This window comes from Gallinula chloropus (assembly GCF_964237585.1).
Source record: "Gallinula chloropus genome assembly, chromosome: 6".
NCBI classification, from domain to species: Eukaryota; Metazoa; Chordata; class Aves; order Gruiformes; family Rallidae; genus Gallinula; species Gallinula chloropus.
The window spans coordinates 6,479,667-6,504,263 of record NC_140091.1 but is presented as its reverse complement, the minus strand read 5'-3'; the positions used below and the strand labels follow the sequence as shown (position 1 = coordinate 6,504,263).

At 38.2% G+C, this 24,597-nt stretch overlaps 1 protein-coding gene across 1 annotated transcript in view; it reads right to left on the bottom strand.

The window, feature by feature from the left end:
* The window catches only part of TUT4 (terminal uridylyl transferase 4), a 48,409-nt gene extending 23,812 nt beyond the window's left edge, over window positions 1-24,597 (bottom strand). The window contains exons 1-11 of the mRNA XM_084266323.1: window positions 24,499-24,597; window positions 15,235-15,910; window positions 13,331-13,494; window positions 9,985-10,101; window positions 7,670-7,847; window positions 4,713-4,801; window positions 3,514-3,565; window positions 2,588-2,657; window positions 1,561-1,687; window positions 672-791; window positions 74-292 (exon numbers count right to left, since the gene is read on the bottom strand). Of these exons, the coding sequence (XP_084122449.1) occupies window positions 74-292; window positions 672-791; window positions 1,561-1,687; window positions 2,588-2,657; window positions 3,514-3,565; window positions 4,713-4,801; window positions 7,670-7,847; window positions 9,985-10,101; window positions 13,331-13,494; window positions 15,235-15,796 (1,698 nt within the window). The 5' untranslated portion in view covers window positions 15,797-15,910; window positions 24,499-24,597. The remainder of the gene's footprint in view (window positions 1-73; window positions 293-671; window positions 792-1,560; window positions 1,688-2,587; window positions 2,658-3,513; window positions 3,566-4,712; window positions 4,802-7,669; window positions 7,848-9,984; window positions 10,102-13,330; window positions 13,495-15,234; window positions 15,911-24,498) is intronic.

Here is a 24,597-nt window from a genome sequence, read left to right as displayed (position 1 = left end):
ATTAATGTTTAAGGATCAAAAAGATGGGTAAGAGACAGAATGTGGTTTTCAGTGAAACAAAGCCATGACTTACATTGCCGTGTTTCTCCTTTGCATTACTTTGGTTGTCCACTTCTGAGCTTGTTACCTTTTTACCACCACCTTTCTGCTGTTCAACTTTAGTTTTGTTTTCTGCTCCAAGTGAGTTTTTTGCTGCACCATTTGTTGGTGGTTTGTACTCCCACCGTACAAACTCCTCTTCTATACCTTTCAGCTGGTGGTCATCCGGCCTCTTTGAGTCAAAGCCTTCAATCTAACAACAATTAAAGGAATGCTGAAACAAGACTGTACATACAACCAAAAGATTTCAAGGTAAGTAATACTGACAATTGTGAAATTTATCCCCCTCAGGAATAACTGATGTCACAGAAATAAATTCAGAAAACAAAAGAAGAAATTATTTGCCTTTTCTCCAAAATTCAGCCTGACACCAATTGCACTGGATATTGCAGCTGCCTGTTTAAAAAGTCATCAGAATCACCAGACATCAACTGCATGAGGATTAAGTACCAATGCCTTTTATATACAAATTTCTTTTGGCAATCAAATTATGCACAGTTTAGGACCTTACAGAACACAGAAGTAACCTCAACAATTTAACAGTAACATGACTGTATTGCCAAAGAACTCACCCAATTGCCCAAATAGGATGGTAAAATCCGTGGTTTTCTTTGCTGAAGAAAAAATATCACCATTAAGGCAAAGGAATACGAGGGAATTCCACCTTCAGCCTGACAGTCAATATGACAGAGCTGTAAGAGAATAAATAATTGTTTTTCTGATATAACATTAGCATTTTAATTTAAACATCTATAATGAAAGGACAAATATTAAAATGTGAGATACATACTAGAGTGAAACAGAAAACCCTGTATCTCAAAAACTGAAGTCATTATGCCATGTCACATACAGACGATGCAAATGACAGTAATTCATACAGTGCCTGAAATTATACTAATATACATTATATAGCTACTATATTTTTAACATATTGTATATTATATAAACAAATTCTATATAATAGTGTATTTATTATATTTTATTATCTTCAATTTCATCACATTTTGTGACTATGGGACACATTTATGTTCTTATCTACAATTTCAGTCAATTATCAGGTATTTATTTTGCAGTCTCTCATGTATGGACATGGGGATTTGTCCTGGATTCTGTGCATCTGGCTGTAAGCCAACAGTGATCTCTTCTATGGAAACTCAAAAGAGAGGTAATAAATATATTAGGCTTTGAGCAGTTCTTTGTAGTTTCTACTGTTGCTACACACACGTTACAAACCAAGAATTTTTGTAAAAACACCTTGCTAAATCAAGCAAGAACAATACTGAAAAAACAGCTGCACGATAACCTTCAGTTTCCTTCTGGCCTGTTAAGGTAAGAGATGAAGTAGCTGCACAAAGCTCTTTTCTATAGAGATATTCATGGTATTTTATACATTACATTGTATGCAGTATTTAAAAAGAGGAAATCAATGTATTTAATTATTCTAAATATTTATAGACTTACTCTAGCCCAGTAGCGGAAAGCCAAAACCAAGGGAATAAGGACAGGCTCCAGTTTCCCAAGTGCAGCCAGCAGGTCAGTTGTAAGGCAAGCCACATCATTTCTGGCACTTACTTTACACGTCAAACCACTGTAATTACAGATAGAAAACAGACCGAAAAAAGTTACTGCCTTGCCTATACAGATGATGTTTGGGGCAGGAGGGAGGTGGGGCATCACATCCACCATAACAGCAGCATTTTCTATTAATTCATCAGTTGGATCTAGAACTTCCAGAAGTCCATTACAGCTAAGAACGTAAAACAGCATTAAGAATTTACTCTACGTTTTGCTGTTTCTTAATTGTGCAATCTTATGTAACTCAAACTCCATGTGTATCTTCCACATACCAAATAAATAAAACCTCCAGGCCTGCTGCACATTAAGGGTTGTTAAGTCTACAAAATAACTCCTCTAAAAACTTCTAGGTTGCTTCTCTAAATAATTGTTTCTATTCTCTTACATACATCTGCATAATCTACTAACACAGGAAAAGATTATGCCTGCCCTTGTTGCATTTACTTCCCAGAGTTTCAATCACATGCCTCTAGCCAGTCAAAGCAACATGGACATGATACCACAATCATGTTTCATTTTGGAGGTTGCTACTTCTTAGGAATTTACTGAAAGCATCAGATTATGTGTCCTTTCTGGCAATGTGTATCTTATAAAATGTTTTTAAAGGCTTGGATTAAACTGCTGGCAGAAATTTTAAATACCAACTGAACACTATCCCTACTTTTAGCTAAATAGGGAGAAAGTGAACTGGCATTTTCAGGCTCTTACAATTAATGAGCTCTATGAAGCACAAAAACAAAGCTAAGCTTTCTTTCTAGACAGTATTTTCATGTATGAGCAATTCCCCTTTAAACATTAATGTTAGCTAAATGTTCCAGTAATACTTCTTGTCAGGAGTGCTGGCAAATAGCTGCTATAAACAAGCATAGAAGAAATTGGTATCTCATTAAAAATCCTTTCCAATGGCATGTACCTTTTAATATCTTTGCAAAAGACAACAGGAACTTTGGCATGGAAATCTGACTCCACATCTGAGTAGACAGCTGAGCAAGGAGGGAAAAAAAACAGTATTAAAGCCTTCTACAGTTTTCCCAATTATCTCTTTAAAACCATTACATTTATACCATTCTTCTACAGAACAACTCAAATTAAGTATTGTGTAATTAGCCAGAAAGCAGTTATTTTCTGGTTACTTTTGATGATCACCATCAGTATCACACTACCAGCCTTGGGGGGGGGGGAGTGGTCAGAGAAAGGGAGAAAAACCAAACAACCCACAACTAAAAACTTCCACCCTTATGAGGAAACAGGACTGGCATCTCTTCTAGAACCTTTTTCCTCTTTACAACATTCGAAAGGCACAAGGATGAATCTGTAACAAATCACCAGGACAGTTTGAGAACCACTTACAGAGCTGACCCATTGAAATTTCCTGAAGGATCAAACAAGTAATGCTACTTGTCTCACTTGGCTCAAGATGTGTGGATTACAGGGTTAGATGGCTTCTGGCAGAACAAGGAGGCTGCAAGTTTCAGAAGCCTCGTAATCGGTCTCACTGATGTTCACACACAAGAGAAAAGTGGCTTTTGGGTTTATCACTTAGAATTTCTCCTACAAAATTAAACACTTTTTGACCTGGCATCTAACACTAGTACCACAAATTCTGACAATCTGAACTGGATTACCTAGGCTGCCATTCTCCTGCTGCATGTTCTCATCTCTCACACAAGCACTGGCATACATTTTTAAAAAACCCAAAACAACAACAACAAAAAAATCACATCCCTAAAAATAGGTCAGGTATTTTGACTGAAAACTACACCATTTTTGAAAGCTTATAGAAAAAATAAGCATAAAACCAGCTGGTTTTAATAGAAATGTGATGCAACTAGAACTCACCGCTGTTCTTCAAGATTTCAAGCACCTGTATCAGAACATCTGGTTGACTCATCTAAAATGAGGAAATTAGAGAAGTTTATACTCAGGTCACAGAACTGAAAACATAGAGTTGGTTCACAAAAGCAAAATCATGTATCAGTACCAATGAAAGTTAACTGGATCTCTCTGCACCACAAGAACAGGTGCTAGTAAACATACTAGCCAGGCTTCTTTTAGCCTACAGCTTTTTTAGTTAATACTTATGGTTTGGTTCTGTATTAACAGACTCCATAAAGTTAAAACAAAATACTTGCCATATATTCAACAATTTCCATGTCAACATATGCCACTAGATACACAACAGTGAAGAATTTAATGTCAGTACCTTCCCAAGGGTTTTTAAAAGTTATCATTTTAAACTGTATTTTCTTGTCTCCCCAGAAACCAACTTAAGTTGTGTTTCAAAGATAAGCTGTAAATGGTTCAAAGAAAAGCTTAAGATTAGCACTGCTTTTGAGCCTTTGCGAAGTGACATGGTACACTCCACATGTAATTGTTTGGAAAAGGGCTGAGTTTTACTTCCTAACTGCAGTAGCATTTGAAAACTCTCTATGTAAGTATGTACCCAAAACAGATATTTTGAATTCCACTGTAACACACACAGTCAAAAAAAAGAGCAAGTTCAGCAGCTGTGCCTCTAGCAGTAACACACTGCTAATGTCACATATTAAACACGAACCAACAACTTCAGTGTTTAAAGGTAAGTTAAACTGCTCTGCCAGAATTTTGTACCACAGTAAAATAAACTGGGACGTGACACCTACTTGCAAGTGACTAAAACATAAGAGGAAAAGTGCCAGTTTTAGCCACAAAAAAAAAAAGAGGGGAGAGGGAAGGAAGACGTACTGTCTGAATCATGAGCACGTTTATATAAAGCACAATCACCCTGAGCCAACTATTTTCATATTGCTTCAATACTTACTCAAAAAATGATTTTAAAAAGCCTAGCATAAGATTCTCAAAAGAACAGAATTAAAGCTAATAAGCAGTGGAAACTTTATCCACTCAAGCCATAGTACACCTGACATCAAATCAAGGTTTATATGCTTTGTGCTAGTCTAACACCAGATGCCACAATAGAAGGTGAAGGCAACAGAGCAGAAATAAATGTTGATGGCCATGATTTAAGTTTTAGTTAACACAAGGCATCATCTACACACCTTGGGGGGAAATTTGATATCAATGTTAACATCACTGGTCTTAAACGCGAATCTAGTTAAGCAGGAGCCATACATCCTCAGTGAACAGTCTGGAAGAGAGAGAGACATAATTATTTAACAGCTAATAAATAAATTGTTCTTTAAACAGATGACTCTTGGCTTTAGATATTGTACCTCCCACGTGGTTCTCCCAGATTAGTGAATATTAAACCACTTTTTCTCTCCTGTGAAGGCTAGACATTTCCATCACACAGCATCACAGGAAAATGGATAATTTAAACAGCATAATTACTAAATAAGCTAAATTTTCAAGCTTTTTTGAACTACTTTTGCAGTGACGTTTTAGCTTTGTTTGTCCTTCATATAAAATTAAATTTGAAATAGTAATAGCTGTCACCATCTCAGTGCAGGGTTTTATTTAACAGCATTTGTTAACTGCAGCTTGGTTTCACTGCAGCAGCCAGTTAGAAAATTCTTTGTTGCCTCATAAATTTTTATAATTTTTTTTTTGTATGAGCTACAATCTGTTAATTTCATTAGCAAGTTCCTTTGCACAATTCATTACAAAACATCCATATAAAATGTAACTTGAATATTATTCAAGACACAAAGGACAGTATCATTTAGTGGGTTTGCAGTTAATATAGCTCCTTACCTGCAAAGGTGTGCAAAAGAGCTAAACAAGTTAGACAATAACTACCTGGTAATACCACGAGAAGTGTCATTCCACTCCATAGAAAATAATTTATCCCACTTCGTGATGTAAATTAAAACCTTCCCATAATATATATTAGGGCTCTGACATATTTATGTTAGCTGAAAATTGAGACTATTCTCAGGGCCTTTAAAATCCAACACCCTGCTCAAGCAGAGTCACCTACAGCAGGTGTCCAGCTGGATTTTGAAAAAATCTCACAGCCTCTTCAGGCTATCTGTGTTCAACCAGCATCACTGTCAAGAGAGTTTTTTCTTGTATTTTTTCTTAGTGCCATTATTTATGTTCTGATCAAACTCTCAAACTGAACCACAACAAAATAATTCTTACATAATAAATCTTACATATACACAGCTTCAAACAAACCTTTCTCTATTTTTCACTAATTAGAAATTAACCCTCTCAAAATGGATTTCTGTATGGTAACAGCAATAGCAATAATACACTGCAACTATTTCTAATGGCTTTTTGCAGTAGTAAGAATTTTTGCATATTTCTAATGCCAGCTCAAGAGGAAATCATTCCAGAACATCCCATGTTTTCTACAACATGCATGAGTTATTTTTTTTTCTTAATTTACAATTAAGGAAAACATATTCACTGAAACATAGTAGGCTTTGAAAAGGGAACAACAAATTGTCATTTATTACTACAGACTCCCCCCTCCACTACTACTACACCTCCGTATTAGCTCATCAGTCCACAAAGCCAACAAGCTGAGTAACACAAACTTAGCAATTTTCACAAGCACATAAAAGAAATGGTTTATTTATGCTACTATGTTATCAATGGAAAGCTCAGTGGCACGTCAGAGCAGAAGTCTGCACTAGGAGCTATATTGTGGCCATATTACAGAGCAAACAGATGAGCAAGTTTCCACCCTATAAGCCCCTGGTCTGTTCAGCACCTTATGTTTAAGCGTATATTTAGTATAGCTCCTATAACTAAAGCTGATCATCTGGCAGCAAGCAAACAAAATCTCACTACTGTATTTTTATAGAGCACAAGGAAAAAGAAGGCATTTCTAAAATAGGACAGTATAGAAAATAGATTAAATAAGGTTTGGAAATTTGTTTTTGTCAATGAGATTAATACTTTGTTCAGATTCACTGAAAAATGTGCCATTATTAACATAACATCAACATTACCATAGCTCCAAAAATCAGCTCTCAAACTCCCACTATAGAAGTTGATGGGAAATCAAAGCAAAGAAGCTAAGGTCAAAAATTATCTTATTATTACATTATTTATATGCTTTTCCAGCAGCAGTATAAGTTGGATTTGAATGTTTAACATGTCCTGTTGAAGTAATATACTGTGCTTCTGAAAGGGGGAGGAGGATTCAACTTATCCAGACAATTCTTACAACCTCTATGAACACACTGAACTTTATTGACCTAGTGAAGCAAAAAAACAGGACTACACATTTAATGTACTCAGAGTTTTCTTTTTTAGTTATTCTTATTTTCAATCAATGTAAAGTTCTCAATCAGAAAAATGCAGGTGAGTTATAGTATTTACACACAGTTAAGTAAATGTAATATTTTGACCTATTTAAGACAATTCAAGAGACTTTGGGAACCTATAGTTGATCTCAAATCTCTCTTCATTTCAGGCCCCATTAATTGTAAATATACATGAGAAGAAATACCTGTTAAACAATAACCCCTGTTGATTAAAAAAAAAAAACCACTGCAACTTCTAGCTGCTCTGGAAGATGTTACAAACAACTGAAGGACCAGTAGGAAAAAATACATTTCAATCTCCTTCTCATTTTCCCTCCTGATATATTTATATTATTTTAAGCACACTTGGGGGAAAAAGAAAATAAAAATCTCTACTGTAATAGCCACAGATACTCAGTAGTACTTGGTTAGGTACAGGTGAGAAGGTCTGTAGGACTAGAGCCTGAGGGAGATCCTCAGTGGCTGAGGCTTTAAGCAAAACCAGGAAGGAAATTTCCAATCTTTATCAGAAATCATCACTTTAAAGAAGACCAGTAATTTCACTAAACACATACCAAAAAGAAGCAAAAATAAGCACAACGATATTTTCCTCTTTTCATAGGTTTTCCAGCTCCTTTTAAATCAACTGATGGTCTGTATTAAAATGTCTGTACATACTGATATCATAATATAACTTAACCCCAAATATATTAATTAACCATTAATGAAGGTATCAAAATCTATGTAAAAATAAAGAAAGTTTTTCCCCTAAAGAAAATGGAGAATATTATGAATACCTGGTAAGGGCTGCTGAATAATTTTCTCCATCTCTTTTACAATTTCTTGACGGATTCTGAAGTCATCATCTGATATGCCTTGTTCATTTGCTGCCTCAATGAGTGTAAAACTCAGAGCAGCCAACTGTGCAGAAGAGGGGGGTGGGAGGGCACGCAGCTCATTTTCTTCTTGTTTTTCCTGAATAATTGTTGGATGATAAAAGTAAAAACTGCTATTTTAAGAGAAAAAAGTTATCTCATACTAGTGCATGATATTAGAACATACTGTTTGCTGTTTGGGTTCTTCTATTTACATGGTATCCTGACCAAACACTTTGAAAGGTAGGAACTCTGCCCAGCCTTACTGGCAAGTGTTGCAGTGTGGCTCACAGAAATGACAGTAGATGCTCAGTGTTTAAAAGAGAACATGCTTCACAGCTGGCAAACTGGGGCGGAAATCTGCTGTGTTACATTCCTGAAGGAACCACATTTTCTGACAGTTCTGAAACAGAATTCATCCAAGGAAATGAAAAGCTGTAATTGTTCCTACATAATAAAAGTAACTGAACTGAGGAAAGTTTTTCTAGAGTCACAGAGACTTTTTCAGAGTGGGTTATACTTGAAGGAAAGATATCAGAGGCAGAAAAAGTATTGCTCACTCCATGAAATTCTGATAAGTTGCATCCCATTGCTGCCTTAGCAGCTGGTGCCAGAAAGTGCTATTTTTAGTGCATCAAATTATAATGAATTTAATGCAGCTACAAGAAACATATCAGAAGCATCAAGTCATTTTGGAGTAAGTACAATAATCACTTGTTTCACAAATCCATTGACTAAATGAAGTATGTGAGTCACAACAGAAATAAATAATAACCAGAAAATAATTACGCACTAAGAAAACACAGTCCAGTATGAAAATGATTAGTTCTTGGCTGCATCTCCCAACTCTTCTGTTCTTATTTGAACGAATTTAGCATAAGAAAGAATACAGGCATTTTTAACAGGCTGTGGCTTTTTTAATTGTCACTGCTTTAAGGCTTTTCTTGAGTGGGGAAGCCACAGCTGCTGCTATGCTTATTTGATAGTCACGTATCTCAGTTAGAGCTGTGAGCATAGGTATCTTCTATGAAGTAACATTTAGACAGTTACACACTTCTTGTCATTGTAACGTGGCACACAACATAAAGGTATTTGAAGACAAGTGTTAAAAACTGAAACTGCTACCTGTCCTCTACCATTTCCATTCAGTGGTAAAGAAACCCCTTTCCTCAAGTCTCATCTCCATGCCCAGATGAAGAGCATGGTACAAAAGTGATTCCACATTAAATGTAGGGCTGTTTTGTTGCTGGGTTTGGGGTTTTTTTTGCATGATGCAATTTAATAGGCAGCAATCAGTCACAAATAGTAACTGATCATAGTATAAAAATGTTATTTTCTGAGATGTAATGGTATTCAGAAACTTCCAGGCAATGACTTGCATATATGATAGAATTAGCACATGAATAACAAACAGACACATGCTAAGAAATACATGGAAATAGGGGTGATGGACTAAATTTTGGGGAATGGTTGCAGGAAGAGTTAATTTTAACCATCTCAGTCACAATTTGTAGCTCTTCATCAGTGTTTACAAAAGTGGGTTGGCAAGATAATCTGTGTGCCTCTTCCTGGATTTCATGCATGTAACAGCTCTTTAAAGCAAACCAAACAGTAACACCATGGTATCTGATAAGGAAACTGTTTTCCTCTTTGAAAGCCTTAGAAGTCTTTTTCATATTAAATGTATACATAAACCCAGGGAGATGAGAAGTGACTCAGGAACTGAATTCCTTCCTATTTTGACTCTCATTTTTTCAGTCTAGACATACTATCCACCTTGTTCGCCCATCACAGAAGAGATGTAGATAAAAACTTCACAAGTCAGACAAAAGACAAACACCAGAAAAACCAACATCCCCAACACTACTTACAGTCCCTGAAGGTCTTGCTACCAACAGTATCATTTTTGAAAGAAGCATAAAAGCTAAATATGTTTCTCACCAAAGTGAGAGACTTACTAAGAATATGAACTGCCCACTATTCAGAGACACCAATTCAGCAGCAATGACCAAAAAAAGTTCTTTCCTCTGTGCCTCAAAAGATCATCAAGCCCTTCCCCCTCAAACAGAAAACAAGGAACAGAAAGTTGTGGATCTCTGCTCAGCACATAAACTTTCACTTAAATGAAGATGACCAAACAAAACATACCAAATAACAAAAATTATTTTTAAAAGGAAAATTTACAACACCCTCCCCCCCAAAAAAATCAGTCAAAATTGTATTATTTGTTTACTTACCATTATATTTTTTTTATGTCGTTTTTCTTTAATATGCTTGTGAGCTCCTTGGATATTCTCAATGTGAACTAAGCAGAGCTTGCATAGATACTGACAGTTGGTATATTCTGGGGAGCGCTGAGGAAAAATGGCCATAGATTAAAAAGAAAATGTTTCTGCCAATAGTGTCTAAAGAGCTCAATTCTTTGAATAATAAATTGTATTTAACAATTATGTAACACTTTTAATGTCAAGGTGCTTTGCAAACATTAAGTAATCTTCAAAAAACACAGTGGAAATGGATTTTTACCCATATGACATGTGGGGAAAGCAAGGAAAGAAAGTGAAATTACTTGAATAATGCACTTCTCAGTAAATTTTAGTGAGGCAAGATTACTGCTGAAGGGTTCATTCCTCTTAAGGCTGACCTGAAGGCCAGTAAGCCACTCCCTTGTCAGCTCAAGCTTTTAATAACTATGGATTTATTAAATCTCAGCATCTATCCTCCTCTCTCTGATGAGAAAATGGGAAGGAAACATTCATCATATTATCTAGTATACATGTTATGACAGATGGTGGTGTTTGGCTAGCATATTCACAGCGCACTGTGCAAGTACTGCATTTTTTGTTCCATTAAAAAGGGTGCGGCTGGCCAACAAGGAGGAAGATAGCCAGTTTCTGACTTACTACTCTCTGTACTCTTGGTAAGGTGAGATCCTTTCACAAGGGGTAAGATTGTTCTGTTTTGATGGGTAATGTGGGATGCTCAGGATTGGAGAAACACACAAAACCTTTCTGTACAGACTTCACCTTGGGACAGGTGAAGTAAACAAGAAGAGCTGCCACCTGGGATACCCCTGAGAAGCTGCCAAGCTTCAGGAGATGATGGAGAAGAGGGAAATCAGTATTTTCCTGGTGTCCAAGAGGGGATTCTGTGTAGTTTATTCAACTAGGAAACCACTAAGAACTACCAGACTAAAACCTCTGCAAAGATATAGGGTTATTCACAAGTACTCTGCTTTAATCTGTCTATGCTGCGGTTCTATTTTGTGGCTGTAATAAAAGAGCTATAGAGACTGGAAAGCTTTTGATATGCTCACTGCAAAGACAAAAGGGCCTCAACAAAAAGCCTTAGTTTTCTTCCAGACTTGTTAGTATTTTTCTAATAACCGCTATCAGTTATAACTGGGAGAGAAAACCCCCTACTCAACATTTTCATCCTAATACTAACACATCTATAGTTATTAAAACCAGAAAGTATACTGAAAATATCAGATGTTTAAACAGTGAATGGAGAACACCATTTTACAACACTAAGGTGTGAGTTAAATTTGAATCACTATATGGAAAACATAACCACTGCTAATTTGGTCAAGTTTTTCCCCACTTACTGGGTCTGATCTTTTGCTTTTTGGGTAGGGGGAAAAGGTCTGATATCCTCCAACTGCAGGGTAAATAACACTTTGAAACAGCATGGTCATTATGCTTTTATTACTAATTTTCTTCATCATGTTTCCTATGAGAGAGATACCTAGTAAGATGAAATTAAACATCCATTTAGAGAACAACTTAGAGACAGTCACACTTGGCTAGCTGGGAAGATTCAAGTATTCCATGCCCGATAACTGAAGCAGACCAGAAATACAACTCTAAAACTGAATGAGTATCAGCAATAATATTAAAAAGTATCAGGTATTTCTTTACAGTGCTGATCTGCACTATTATGTCAAGAGATGTTGCCAGAAAGGCTGAATCATGCAACACCTTTTATTTGCCTTTATTGTAAAGCCTTTTGTAATCACCTAGCTACGCTTAACGCGCAGTGAAAAGGGCAAGAACTCAAAATAGCAAGATAAAAGAAAAGATACAGATTACTACTTGAGTAAGATAGATGCATCCAAACAAGCCAGACCTCATGAAATTTGTGCTTGGATATTCAAGGAGCTAATTCATCTCTGAGTGAGCTGTATTTTAAAGAGAACTCCCATGGAATAGGAAAGTTCCAGATGACTTTGAAAAAGAAACTTAAGAATATCTTTAAAAGGTTAAAGAGGGTGAGTCAAGGAATTAGAGACCAGTCAGAATTAGCACATGGAAAAATACTGTAATAAATTAAATTATTAATAAGCACATATAACCAGGTCACAGGTGAGAAACTGATTCGGTATAAACAAATTGCACTAGACCAATTTTAGGGTTGCTTTTTATAAGATAAAATCATAGGGCTTGACGAAACAGCAGCAGATGTTGTTAGCTTGGATTTTACAAAGTTTTTGTCACTTGTCATAGTATCAGTCTCAAAAGGAGACCATAAATACTGTCTAAATAAAGAACAGTGAGGTGGGAGCGAAACTGCTCAGAAAACTGTCCTCAAAACACACATACCTAGACCTGCTCACCATCAGTCTAAAAGCATGTGCCAAGTATTTTTCAACAGTGATCCTTCTGGGGTCAGAAACAAATTCTATTTTTGTTGGAAGACTTAGGAAATGTAACATAGGGTGTGCTGACTACAAATGTGAAGGGTTCAAAGTTGGGAGATTTTACAGAAGACGTAAGATGACAAAAATTCAGTGATCAAAACAAATGAGAGAAATGGAATGGATAACTGCAAATAAAATCAAAGCAAGGTATCATTCCTTTGGAATTATCAACTGCAAAAAATACAGGCCTGGGAACACCTGACTGGGCATTTCTTTATAAAAGGAAATGGGGATTGCTGGTGAAACTACAAACTGATATGCTATTGCTGTTAAAAAAGTAGATATCCTAACCACAAATGCTGTATTTCAGACAGATGAAGTCAGATTTCCTCTGTACAGAATCATAGAATACCCTGAGTTGGAAGGGGCCCATAAGAATCACCAAGTCCCACTCCTGGCTCCACACAGAGCCAGCCAAGTCAGAGCATCTGACTGAGCACATCACGCAGGCTCTTCTTGAACTCAAACTCGGTGCTGTGACCACTTACCTGGGGAGCCTGTTCCAGTGCCCGACCACCCTCTCAGTAAAGAGCCTCTTCCTAATACCCAACCTAAACCTCTCCGGATGCACCAGGGGGGACAGACTTTCTATAAAATCTTAGGTAATGGAACCATAAACCTTTTTATCTGTAGAATTCAGAAATACTGTTCTACAAAGACTGTATGTGACACAAAAGGAAAGTTTCCAAGATGTATCATCTGCCACAATGAACGACTAGTCAATTACTAGAGATAATATAGGGATAACTGAAGTGATTCATTCTAAAGAAGAAAGAAACACGGGGAACAGGCTCTAGTAGAAATACCACCCAACCAGAAATATGGTGATGATAATGAAACAAGACACCCATTTTCCTTTTTATCTGATAAATAACTCAACCTACTTTTTCAAGTCGGGAGATATAATCCCTTTCCAGACGTTCTTCAGCTTGTTTCAATCCTAGTTGCTGTTCAGCTGTCAGATTAGATTCATCAATAACAGTGGTGTTTTCTAAATAATCAGCTTCCAAATTATGTTCTTTAGTTGATTCAGAATTCTTTATTTTACCTAGAGAAAGAAATAGTTATTTTCTTCTGAGTAACTCAAGGAAAGACAAATAGGAAATAGAGAGCAATTAAGAGCATCTCACTAAGAAGCCAGATAAAAATTAGAGCTGCATGCCAGCTTTTTGTCCAAAGGCTGGCAAAATCACCTTCGACATTAGAATCTTTCCAGTATGTTAACCAGTATTTTGCAGACTTCAGAGACTGGTCTGCTACTAAGAGTGCTATCAAAAAGAGTAAAAAACCCAACCCAAACATGTTAAGAGTCTTTTTGTGTTTCAGTCATAACTTCATGGTGTCTATTAAGTTCTTCGAGGCAAGAAAGGGGTTTTTTTTTTTGTTATGCAGAATAGAGTGTGCCAGATCCTGATACTCTACTATAACACATATAAGAAATATTAGAATTTTTTTTTTTTTTTTTTTTTTTTACACAATACATTTTGTTATGGCAACAGCCATAGAATTGCCTCAAAGACTAGCACCCAAATATCTTACAGAGCCAGTCATCAGGTATTTCAAGCCCTGAAACTAGAAGGCTGTTGAGTTACAGCTGAATGACACCTTGCCACCCAGGGCTAGCAACCACTGAGTTCTGGAACGCTGTTAGTCACAAACACGCAGGTCAAATCTGAAAGGCCAGTTCCTCCAGATGCCTGTGAATTATTCATAGTCCACTAATCTGAACACACATCCATATCTTCAATTATTCCAGTAGTTTTTACAACAGCAAAACTGAGGGTTATTTGTGGGGGTTTTATTTTTTTTCTTTCCTTTCAAAAGAGATTTGTGCCCCCAGATGAGCTGGGAACCAAAACTGAGGAAGTTTTCAAGTCCTGATTTCTCAGTGACAGATGGTCCCTACAGTACATGATGGTGGTCTACAAAGAGCTGACCGATCATAGGATGCTGCCATCTCAACTTGTTTTTCCTGTTAAATTTTATTAAGATAAAGTGCTTTTTTTCTTTTTAGTTAATATTTTCCTAGTATTTCCATATAACCAACTGCTGTAGCTGCTGCAATAGTAGGAAATACTTCAAATAGAAGGTCTGCACTGGCATGCTGTCTTCAAACAGCAATTTGTTGGGTTTTTTTTAAAGGAAAAAAACCTCCATTCTAAAAAAAAAAAAAAAAAAAAAGAGAAGTGACAATGCCTTATCCATATATTTAATTCTGAAATTGAAAAATACGTCTAAGAATTGAATTCTCATACAGGTAACCACTGATGGATGGGACAGATTTCAGAGCTCCCTAAATTGAAAAGCCATCTGCCAAAACATATTTTTAGGGTTTGGGTTTTTTTTTTTTAACAAAAAGAACACAACAATCACAGAAAAGTAGTAAATATTTTCCCCCTACATACAAAAAAATAAAACCTATTCTTGCTGCTTCTTCCTCAGATCTTTCTGAAAAGCAGTAATAGCTGACATTTCCATAAGTGGCAATGATATTATGAAGGGTTCTCCCCTCCCAAGACACTATATTCACAAAATTGCCTGAAACCCACACACATTAAGTATCTTGCAAAGATGTTTAGGTCTCAGGCATGAGAAAAAAGGACAGCTATTACCATAATCTCTTATTCTCTAAGTAATGCTTGTATTAATAGTATGTTCTCTCTAAATGCAATCAGCAACTTACTATATGTGAAAAAATATGCAAATAGAAACATTTCAAAGCCCGTTTCAGATCGTTAACAATTTTACCAGAAGAAAATTGAATAAAGCAATGTTAGATGATACTCACTGAAGTCGTCAGGCTTATGCTCCATTTTTCTTTGATCTGAAGCAGTCTTACCAGGATCACCAGCCTCATCAGCACTTGTCTTCAAAGAATGAACTCCCAGTGGATTTTCCAACATCGGTTTCCCTTTCTGCGTAGCTGTTAAACTTTCCGCGCTGACCCCATTCCCTGAAACATGGGATCCTGGAAAGTTTTCTCCCACTGCTTGAGTTTTTGCCTGTTTCAGGTTTTCCACTGCTGATGATAAGTTAGAAAACTTTTTTGCTTTTCCATGACTTCGATCCTGAACATTTGACCCCAGATCTTTAGTTCCAGGAACACAACTATTTACTTTGCATGATTTATTTTCTCCTTGTTTTTCAGAACAAACATCATTTTGTTTACTTTTTTTGCTGTTATTCCCACTTGGAGAACTTCTCCCAACATCCTTCACGGATTTGTCATTTCTATTATGTTTGTAGTTTTGATTATTTGTAACCTTGGCTGCTTTGCCTTCCTCACAGACAAGACGGACAGACTTCCTTGGGTCATGATTTCCATTTTTTGAGCTCTTGGCCTCTTCCATTATAGTGAAGACCTGCTTCTCCTGTCTCTTGAGACCACTTGAAGTGCAATTCTTCAGCAATTTGCAGTTGATTTTAAATCCACTGTGCAGGCAAGGATCGTAGCTGATTGTCTACTGAAGAAATAATGATAGACATTTTTAAACTGAAGGAAAAGTATCAAAGCTCTGTGAAGACAACACATTAAAATAAGCTTATCTAAATAAAAGTATAACTACAAGTTATTATACCAAGGACATTCCCCCCACAGGCATAAGTTCATTTTCATAATACATTCCATATTAAAGTAAAACTCAAAAATCTTGGTCATCTTGACTTCTATTTAAAAGAGGTGGGGATATGAGGAGATGAAAAATGGCAGAACATGGTAAAAAACACTTCAGTGATAAACCTGCCAACAGCTTGCTTTTTTCTTTCCTTCCTATTTTTGGCTTTCTGAAAAAACCAAGAACCAAGATGTCTGCAAGTACACTGGAGGAAAAAAAAAATTTAACACATCTAAAAACTACCTCTCAATAAGCATACCGCTCAAATTAGCCACCAGAGAAAACTAATTCTGCTTTCAGCAAGCAAGCTTCATTTTATTAACTGACTTTTTAAAAAGGATTTAGAGATAGAGCTCAAAGCATTAACAATAAACCTGAACTACCCCCTGTATCCCCACAGATTCTTATCCCTATTTCTGATACATACAACTCTCATGTAAATGAATATAAGTAATTTTACCAGAAGAGAACTAAATAAAGCAATGTCCAGTAATACTCTCTGAAGTCAGCAGGTCATCAAGTAAGATTCTGCTTAGCCAAAAAACCCCACAAATACTAAACATTTTGTTTAGCTGCAGATTAACTTTACTTAGCTAAACCTCAGTGCTTTAGGTGGTGTATCATGTGAGCTTTATGTTGGAGACAACTTAAAAGATTATTTTTTCCAATGGAAAACTAAGCATGAGTAAGTGGGTCTGTCTGCAAGGAATTACTCTTTTTAATATAGAAAACAAAGCAGGAATCTGTAACCAGAACTTGGATTTTCTATTTTTAATGGCCTTGAGATAATAATAAAAAATTATGAGAATGAAGTATTAGACATTAAAGAAAATAGATTTTATGAAACTGTAGCAAGATCTGGAATTAGGAATACAGAGTTTCTCTCCTGTCCACCTACATATTTAGTAGGTAAATGCATGATCCATGGAAATTCCTGAGATTTAGAGAAACCTTCAAAAGGAGCTTATCATTTAGTACAAAAGCAATAATAGAAAAGTCAATGAATTACAACTATTACAAGTATCAAAATGTACATTTATACTTAAATAGTAAGTACCAGAAAGAAAGATCAGAATAAAATATCTGGTTAAAAACAACCCAAAAACGTGTCTGGGTATTAAGTATAAAGGTAATTGGGGGGCGGGGGGGGGGGGGTTCAGGCTATATAACATAGTTACCACCTCTCTCACGATTTTAAAGAGACACAAATCAGAAAATACTTCACGATACAAAGCACGTACTGGAAATGGTTATCTTAAGCTTCTAGTGACATCATTGAAAATACGTATTATCTTTCAAAAATTAAAAATCCCAAACAAAACCTACAAGAATTTTCACAAAGCTAACATCAGCATCACAGTCCTCATTAAAACATAAAAGAACACCAGTAGGCATTAATAAATTCATTCCAAAGGCTAACTATTTTAACTAATACATTACATTAATATTACAACTATTTTCTACTAAACACTGATTATACTTGGCCAAAAGTCAAAGACCAAAAATCAAGAAGATTAAATAGTATTTGCCTTTGGACTGTAGTCAGCCTTTCCCATAGCAATTGTTACTAGCTCGGCAGTAGGAACTACTGCCCACTTGCACCAGTGCTGCCCAAGCCCTGGTGTAGAATGGGGCCTCCGCAAACTGGCTGAATTATTCTAGTCTCTGACCACCATATAGACTGGTGAGATGTTATAGCTACATACAGGATGTTGCTATCTTTAAGCTGTACTCTACAGAGAAGGTTTTTTTATGTAACCAAAAGAGAAAAAAACTTTTAAAAATTTCTGATGTATTCCTTGTGCTTTCATTGCTCAGCCTAAAGGGGGGGAATAGCCAAAATGACAACACACACACCCCACTCTCCCCCCCATCATCAATTCCACTTTCATTTCTGGTTCATTTCTGACAACCCCATCACCCTTCCACGCCGAAGTGGTGAACACGGAGGCCACACGTCCACATCCGCTGAAAAGCAGAGTGGGTCGGCACCAACTCCAACAGGGGCAGTAACACGTTTTCTCCAGTCCCAGCTACTTACTCCCACTCCTGGGGCTGCTCCCTCCCTTCTGAGGTTCTGCAGAGAACAAAACCAGAAAACCAATCCAGTTTAACATAAAGCTGGCACAAGGAAGGAGGAGGAGCAGGAGCTGGTAATAACAAACAACTGGTAGGGTGGGGACAACTTCTCTTGGCACCACTTCCAGGTTAAAGCTACTGGAATAGAAGTGGAGCTTGGTTTTGCTCTCCTTTTTCTGTGTCACATTGTTAAGATTCATATTTTGCAAGAAGGTTACAAGAATTCTACTGTAGGCTCAAATGATTTAATCTCATCCATTCAATTAAAAGCAGTTATACATTCAAAGAGGATATATAAGCTTTCATCAAATGTACAACTGTGACGGGGGAAAACAACTAAGGAAACTGCTAATAAAAACGATCTTTATAACCCAACTAATAAATTGAGTACTGTGATAACATTACACTGTAAGGAAAATGAGTGTAATCAAATGCAAGTAGCTACAGTTAAGCAGCACAGATATATTTCAGAGAAATATGAATAAAGACAGGTCATTAAATTTCCTAAGACAAGAATAATTTGTACAAAAAAAGAAAGTTATGATTTCCACAATGAAATTCAGCATCTGAAATGCAAATGCAATAGTAATGTTGCTGTACTTTGGGATTTTACTTTTTTTTTGCTTTTGCTTTTTAATACAGAAACTATATAACAAGTAAAAAAATAACCTAAAATGATTTAACATACTCGACAGTAACCACATTACCGTCTCACAAAGAACTGTAAAGTAAACCAACTAATGAAACTCAACAGGATAAACAAACAATGAGAGACCACTACTAAACCCAAGACAGTTTAAAAAAAATCCTTCATCCTCTGACAGATATTGGCCATCCACACAGGAGAGTGAGAGAGGGAAACAGGAGGAGGGAGAGGAGTGCCTCTGAAAAGAATAACATGGTTGGAAACAAAACACTGGAGTGAATCAGTGCTGAGGTGGCATCTTTCTGGAAACCTGGATGGCATGATTTATGCACAAGCTCAGGCTCATACCAAATTGCCAGACCTGGAATCAAAGAAGAATTTGCTTCCAGGCAGGCTGGCAACAAAACCAATGTTTTTCACCTGCGTCTGCAAGCCGGAGTATGATTCACCTGTTTAAATCATTTCAGTGTATTTCATTTATTCAATACCCTGGTGTTAAGGGGACTTGGTTTCCCCTGCTTTCTGATTGTACAGTGCCAGCTGCTCCTCTGAAACCTAGCTCAACTCCTGGCACTTTGCAGAAAAATAATCTGGCCGAAATACAACAGCTTGAGGTCAGACAAGATACCTTCTGACCTGAAACCCTAGAAAAATATTAAATCTATGCATACCTACAACAATCAAATTAAAAACGTTTTAAATCAGCTTCGATTTCACCACTGTAGAATTCATTTTAGGCTCATGAAACAAAGGAACGAGATTGTTTCACTTTCATTTCTGCCAGTTTCTTTTGTTCGTTCCCTCCCTCAGAGCAGCATTAGAAAATTCTGCATTTGAATTGCAAAAACTCAGGGTAAGGCTTACTTCCAAACAGGGGAAAAATGCACCCAAAAAAACCCCACCACCTTCAAGAAGCTATTCCTACCCATTTGCCCTCCCAGTCCTTCCTCTCACATTGCTCAATTGTATTTAACTCCTTCAAAACCTATCCTGGGTCATACTTTGCCACAACAGGGCCTCTTCAAAGACAAAGGCCAAGTTGTGAGCTCTTGCATTCTGAGTTGCTCATTTGCAAAGTACTTACTTTTTAATAATTTCATTAGCAGCAGAACTGAATACACCGGGTCTCCTGGGCGTTCATTTTGTGTTCCTCTGTCACAGTCTCAATCACACCCCGTTGGGCAAGCGAAGGAGACATGCTGCAGCTGAAGGAACATACCCAAGCTGACTGGTTCTTCGCTGCTCCCTAAGAGGAAACCAATTCCTCCTTGCTTTCCCCACAGCAGAGACCCCTATTTCTACTGAGGCATGTAGGCTTTTCCAGAAAACATACAGAAACTCAACGATCTTCTGGCATTACTTCAAATGTCTTAGAAAATTTGCTCCCAACTGGCTAAAACGTCCAAAAATAACAAAAAGTGTAGATGAGCAACTAAAGGGAAAAAGAGCAGGCTCACAAGTTTCGTTTCCCCAGGGAGCACTAGATTAAGTATCAACAGCAAAAGTACTACAAACATAATTGTTATCACCCTGTTTCTATAAAACACTCCCTCCTTTGAGATCGAGACACGTATTTTATCTGAGAGCTGCTTTTATCTGTCCCATTATGATTGTCCCTTAAGCTTAAATCTCCCCAGCCAGCCCTGCATCAGTAAGTGGGGTGATTAACCTCAGTCCCTCCGCCTGATTACCAATATAGCCCAGCTGAACTTTCTCAACAAAAATAAAAGGAAACTCGGTAAACAAAGGTTACAGACAGGAACAAAAGGAAAAGTTGTGTTCTGTGCTCAGACCGCAGCCCAGGTAATGTCTACAGGCAGCCCTAACGTGCTGGGGGTGTCTGTTTTCCGGGCTCTTTACAGCCTTAGGACCATTTCTGTGTCTGAGATCTACAAATAATTCGAGCTTCTCCAGTGTTCTAGGTTAACAGTTTAGAAAAAAAACACAACCCCTTATCACTCATTTCTGTTAGCTTTATCATGAACTAGACATAAGTTAGTACAAACTGCTATCAGTCCTTAATGTTTTTTCAAACTACTTAAAACCAAAACTATCAGAGATTACTGGCCACTAAAGCGCCTCAGGCTCCACCAGCAATAAACCCATCGGTATTCTTAGTAACAAACAGAAGTACTAGACAGTGTTTCAGATCTTCCTGTTTCTACAGGCTATGAAATTTAGGCCAGTAAGTATGCGACTACCAAAACCTATCTAGAAGGAAGCCAGTGCAGCATACACAAAATTTAACACACAAAACAGGGACAAAACAAAACTAGCACCCTGGGCTCAGTAAGGATGTGTAAGTCAGTAGAAAGCTCTGATGCTGTATTTACAAAGTGGAGGGTTGAAAGCTTCCAAGGAGTGATCATTACATAAACGTGTGTGTGTGTGTGTGTGTGTGTACAAAACCGTAACAGGACTATATCTGAATTACAAAAGTACCACTCAGTAAGTGAAGTAAGAGGAAAGGCTTTCCTTTATAGAAAACTTAGTAACATATGTAACTGCAAACAGCTTACGATTAACTTAAGAAATAAGCAGAATATGCCATAGGAGATCCGTACAAGATGTGCTTGTTACAGGGTATTCTCTCTTTCCACTGACACCTACTGTCTTTTCTATGACACAGTATGACTCACTAAGAAGGTAAGAAAGAGGCGTGCCACCAAACATCAAGAACTACCTCTTTCTGAATCTACTACTGCTGAATCCACTGACTCCTGATCCAAACCTGGGAAATCCATCCTCTCTTACTGACACCAGCTGGGTGACTACATTACAATGGCTTCCCTCACCTCTGTATTTCATATAGATTCCTAATGCTTTAGTATGTTTTGGTTCTGCTCCTAGGTTTTATGGTAGTAGTCCTTTAAATATTTCACAATCAATTTAAGCAAGTACTGAGGCCAGAAGAGGGGTACACCTGCCTCAAATGTCCCTGTATGCTGTAACCAGATCAGGAAACTGATCCAAGGTAGCTCTAACTTCAAAAACAAACAAACACACACAACACTTACACCAATACAGGTGAGGAGGCTGGGAAAAAAACTGTATACAGGTTTAACGCTTTCAGAGACTAAACTAGCTTCCAGAGGCCTGAATTGATCATGAAACTGGCTGAAATGGCAGCTATACTTTTAAACTCAATTTATGCATCTTATTCTTAAACCTCCATTTATACTTGGTGCTTATGCTACCTAAAAATACAGTATTATGCATTTGTGACATATCGCTATCTTGTATGTGAACAACAGTGATCCATTCACCCAAACTCTAATCCCTGAGGAAGGGACAAACTATGTCACAAACTACAGTTAGAGCTGTTTTACCAGATTCCAGCACTTTCAGTAGCAAGAGAAACACACTGAACATCACTACTGGAAGAGTTGTCAATAATACATCCATATAGTTGGCACACAGGCCGAGTCACAACAGTTTGTAAACCAAAACTGATTCTGCTCCCGAGTCAAGCTCTGCTGACACCAAAATCAGGAGCCTGTATGTTACTTCTTGCTGGAAATATTATTTCATACATCAACAGAAATAAAATAAAAAATAATCTAAGAACACATGATAAATTTTCCCCCAAAGATCTGCTAAAACATTTTAACTAAAATTATGAACCAAGTATACAGTATGAGTACATACACACGTATGCATGTATTCTAGTAAGAAAATAAATCAAAATTAGATTCATATGCATTGTTACTAAATTTAGGTAATAAGTTTTGAGTACTTTAAGTTAAAATAGTTACTGACCTATGATTTATATGCAATTAAACAATTCATCAAACAATATACAGTGTGGTCTTAACGTGCCAAAAGCATCAGAAATGTTGACTTCCCCTGGATTGCTTCCATTCTGCAAATTAATCCACTAAGCAAATTGCAGGATCCTTCTTTCTGTAAGTTCTCAGTACGTCAGTACCAGTACTTTGTTATTTCATTAAGACAGGATAACAATACAGGTCATTTAGTAGAAGAGCTTTGTAAAATTTCAAAAGCAAGCGTTGTGACAAGACAACAGGATATACTTTCATCTGCGCAAAATTTGAACTGCCTTATGGTATCAGTATGAATACACAATCCAAAACCGTTACTCTGACAAGCAGATCCACAAGACACTTAAGAGGAGCTCCCCAGGGACACCTTGCTCTCAAGTAGGACACCAGGAAAGCCTGCTCCCCTTTCTTTTGCTCCCTTTAGCAGCAATTCCCTTCAGAGGGGGAACCAGGTAAATGCCCCGTACCATGCAGGTGCCCCATGGCATCTGGCAGTTTCTTTTCCTTTGCTAATTGAGGTATGAGAGAAAAGTCCCAGCTGTCTTCTGCGCAAGAACAGAACACAGAAGGAACTTTCTGATCCCTTTGTACATATCTTCTGAGAACATATGAATTATGTTCCTGATACATATGTTCTAGGAAATGGTAATTTCATCTGAAAATTAATTTTAAGGAAGTGTTTTCACTAAAGCAGAAAAAAAAATATTTAGAAATCTCGCTGCAAAACTGATGTTCATAAATGAAACCTCTTACTCCTAATAGAGCGTCTTCTGCCAGATACTGCAATTAAGTCATACTTCCACGGCTGGCTGGCTTTTCTTGCCACGGAAACAATTATGTCATAACTACCTGGGGTTAGATTATCCAAAAAACACCTACTGAAACTGGGGGCACAAGTCAAACAAAACCAGGAAGAACATGTACCGTCTATTTTCAAGCATATGTAATGACTCTTGAACGCAGGGCACCGTGCTCAGGAAGCCAAGTGATGTGGCAATGACATGAGCATTAAAAAGAAATAAATTAGATCCACACTTTGATGTGACTATCTTTTTAACGTGCTAATCCCTACCATAGTCTAAACCTGATCATATTGTCTCTCTGCATATTACCAGCCTGTCCTCCTTTGATATACAGAGAAACAACCTTAAAAGCAAGCAGGCCTCAGGTAATATGACACATTCACCCAACTGGCAAACTGCAACATATTGCAAAAGCAGAAAAATCGTTCATCTGTGTTTGTATACAATATAAGCCAAGAGAAAAGTGCAAACACATAGGAGAAGGGATGTCTGTGGGTCATTTCAGGCACATCATAACCCACAGAAAGATGACCCTCTCGCGTTGGCAAGAATCGGCTCAGGGGGACGCAAGACCGTGAGGGCGGCTCGGGGCAGAGGGGCATTTCCCCGGGCGGCATCACCACCTGCAACGGGCTCTCCCCCAGTACTGAACGCCACAGGGCGTGAGAACAACAAGCCGCATGCAGCCAGACCCCAGCCCGGCAGAGCCCGGCGGGCGCGCACTGCGCACAGCCCTCAGGACAGCCGCCCGCTTGGATGCGGCCGCGGGGCCGGCCCCGGTTCCCCGCTGACCTTGGGGCCGTACCGCCTGCCACCCCCCGGGCCACGACCGGCGCCCCCGGCCGAGTGTGCGGGGCTAGCCCCTGCACCGCTACCCTGCCCGGGCGCGGGGTCGGGAGGCCGCGATGAACCGTCGAGGCGGGGCACAGGCAGAAGGGCCGGAGCAGGGCGGAGCTGGGGAGCCGCAGGTTGAGGCGGGGGGCGCCGGCACGGACAGGCCCCCCCCCGAGCCTGCCTCCCCCCCCCGCCCCGCTCGGGAGGAGAAACAAGAGCGCGCCCAGCCACCCCCACCCTCCAGGGGAGGCCCACGAAGCTGGGCGGAGCCCCCCGGCCCCTGGAGCCCGGTACCTGGCTGCGGCGCTAGAGGTGCCGGGGCTGCACCCCCGCCATGCCCAGCTCCAGCTGCTGGAGGCCCCGACGCCAGTGGCTCAGTCCGGCCCGGCCGCC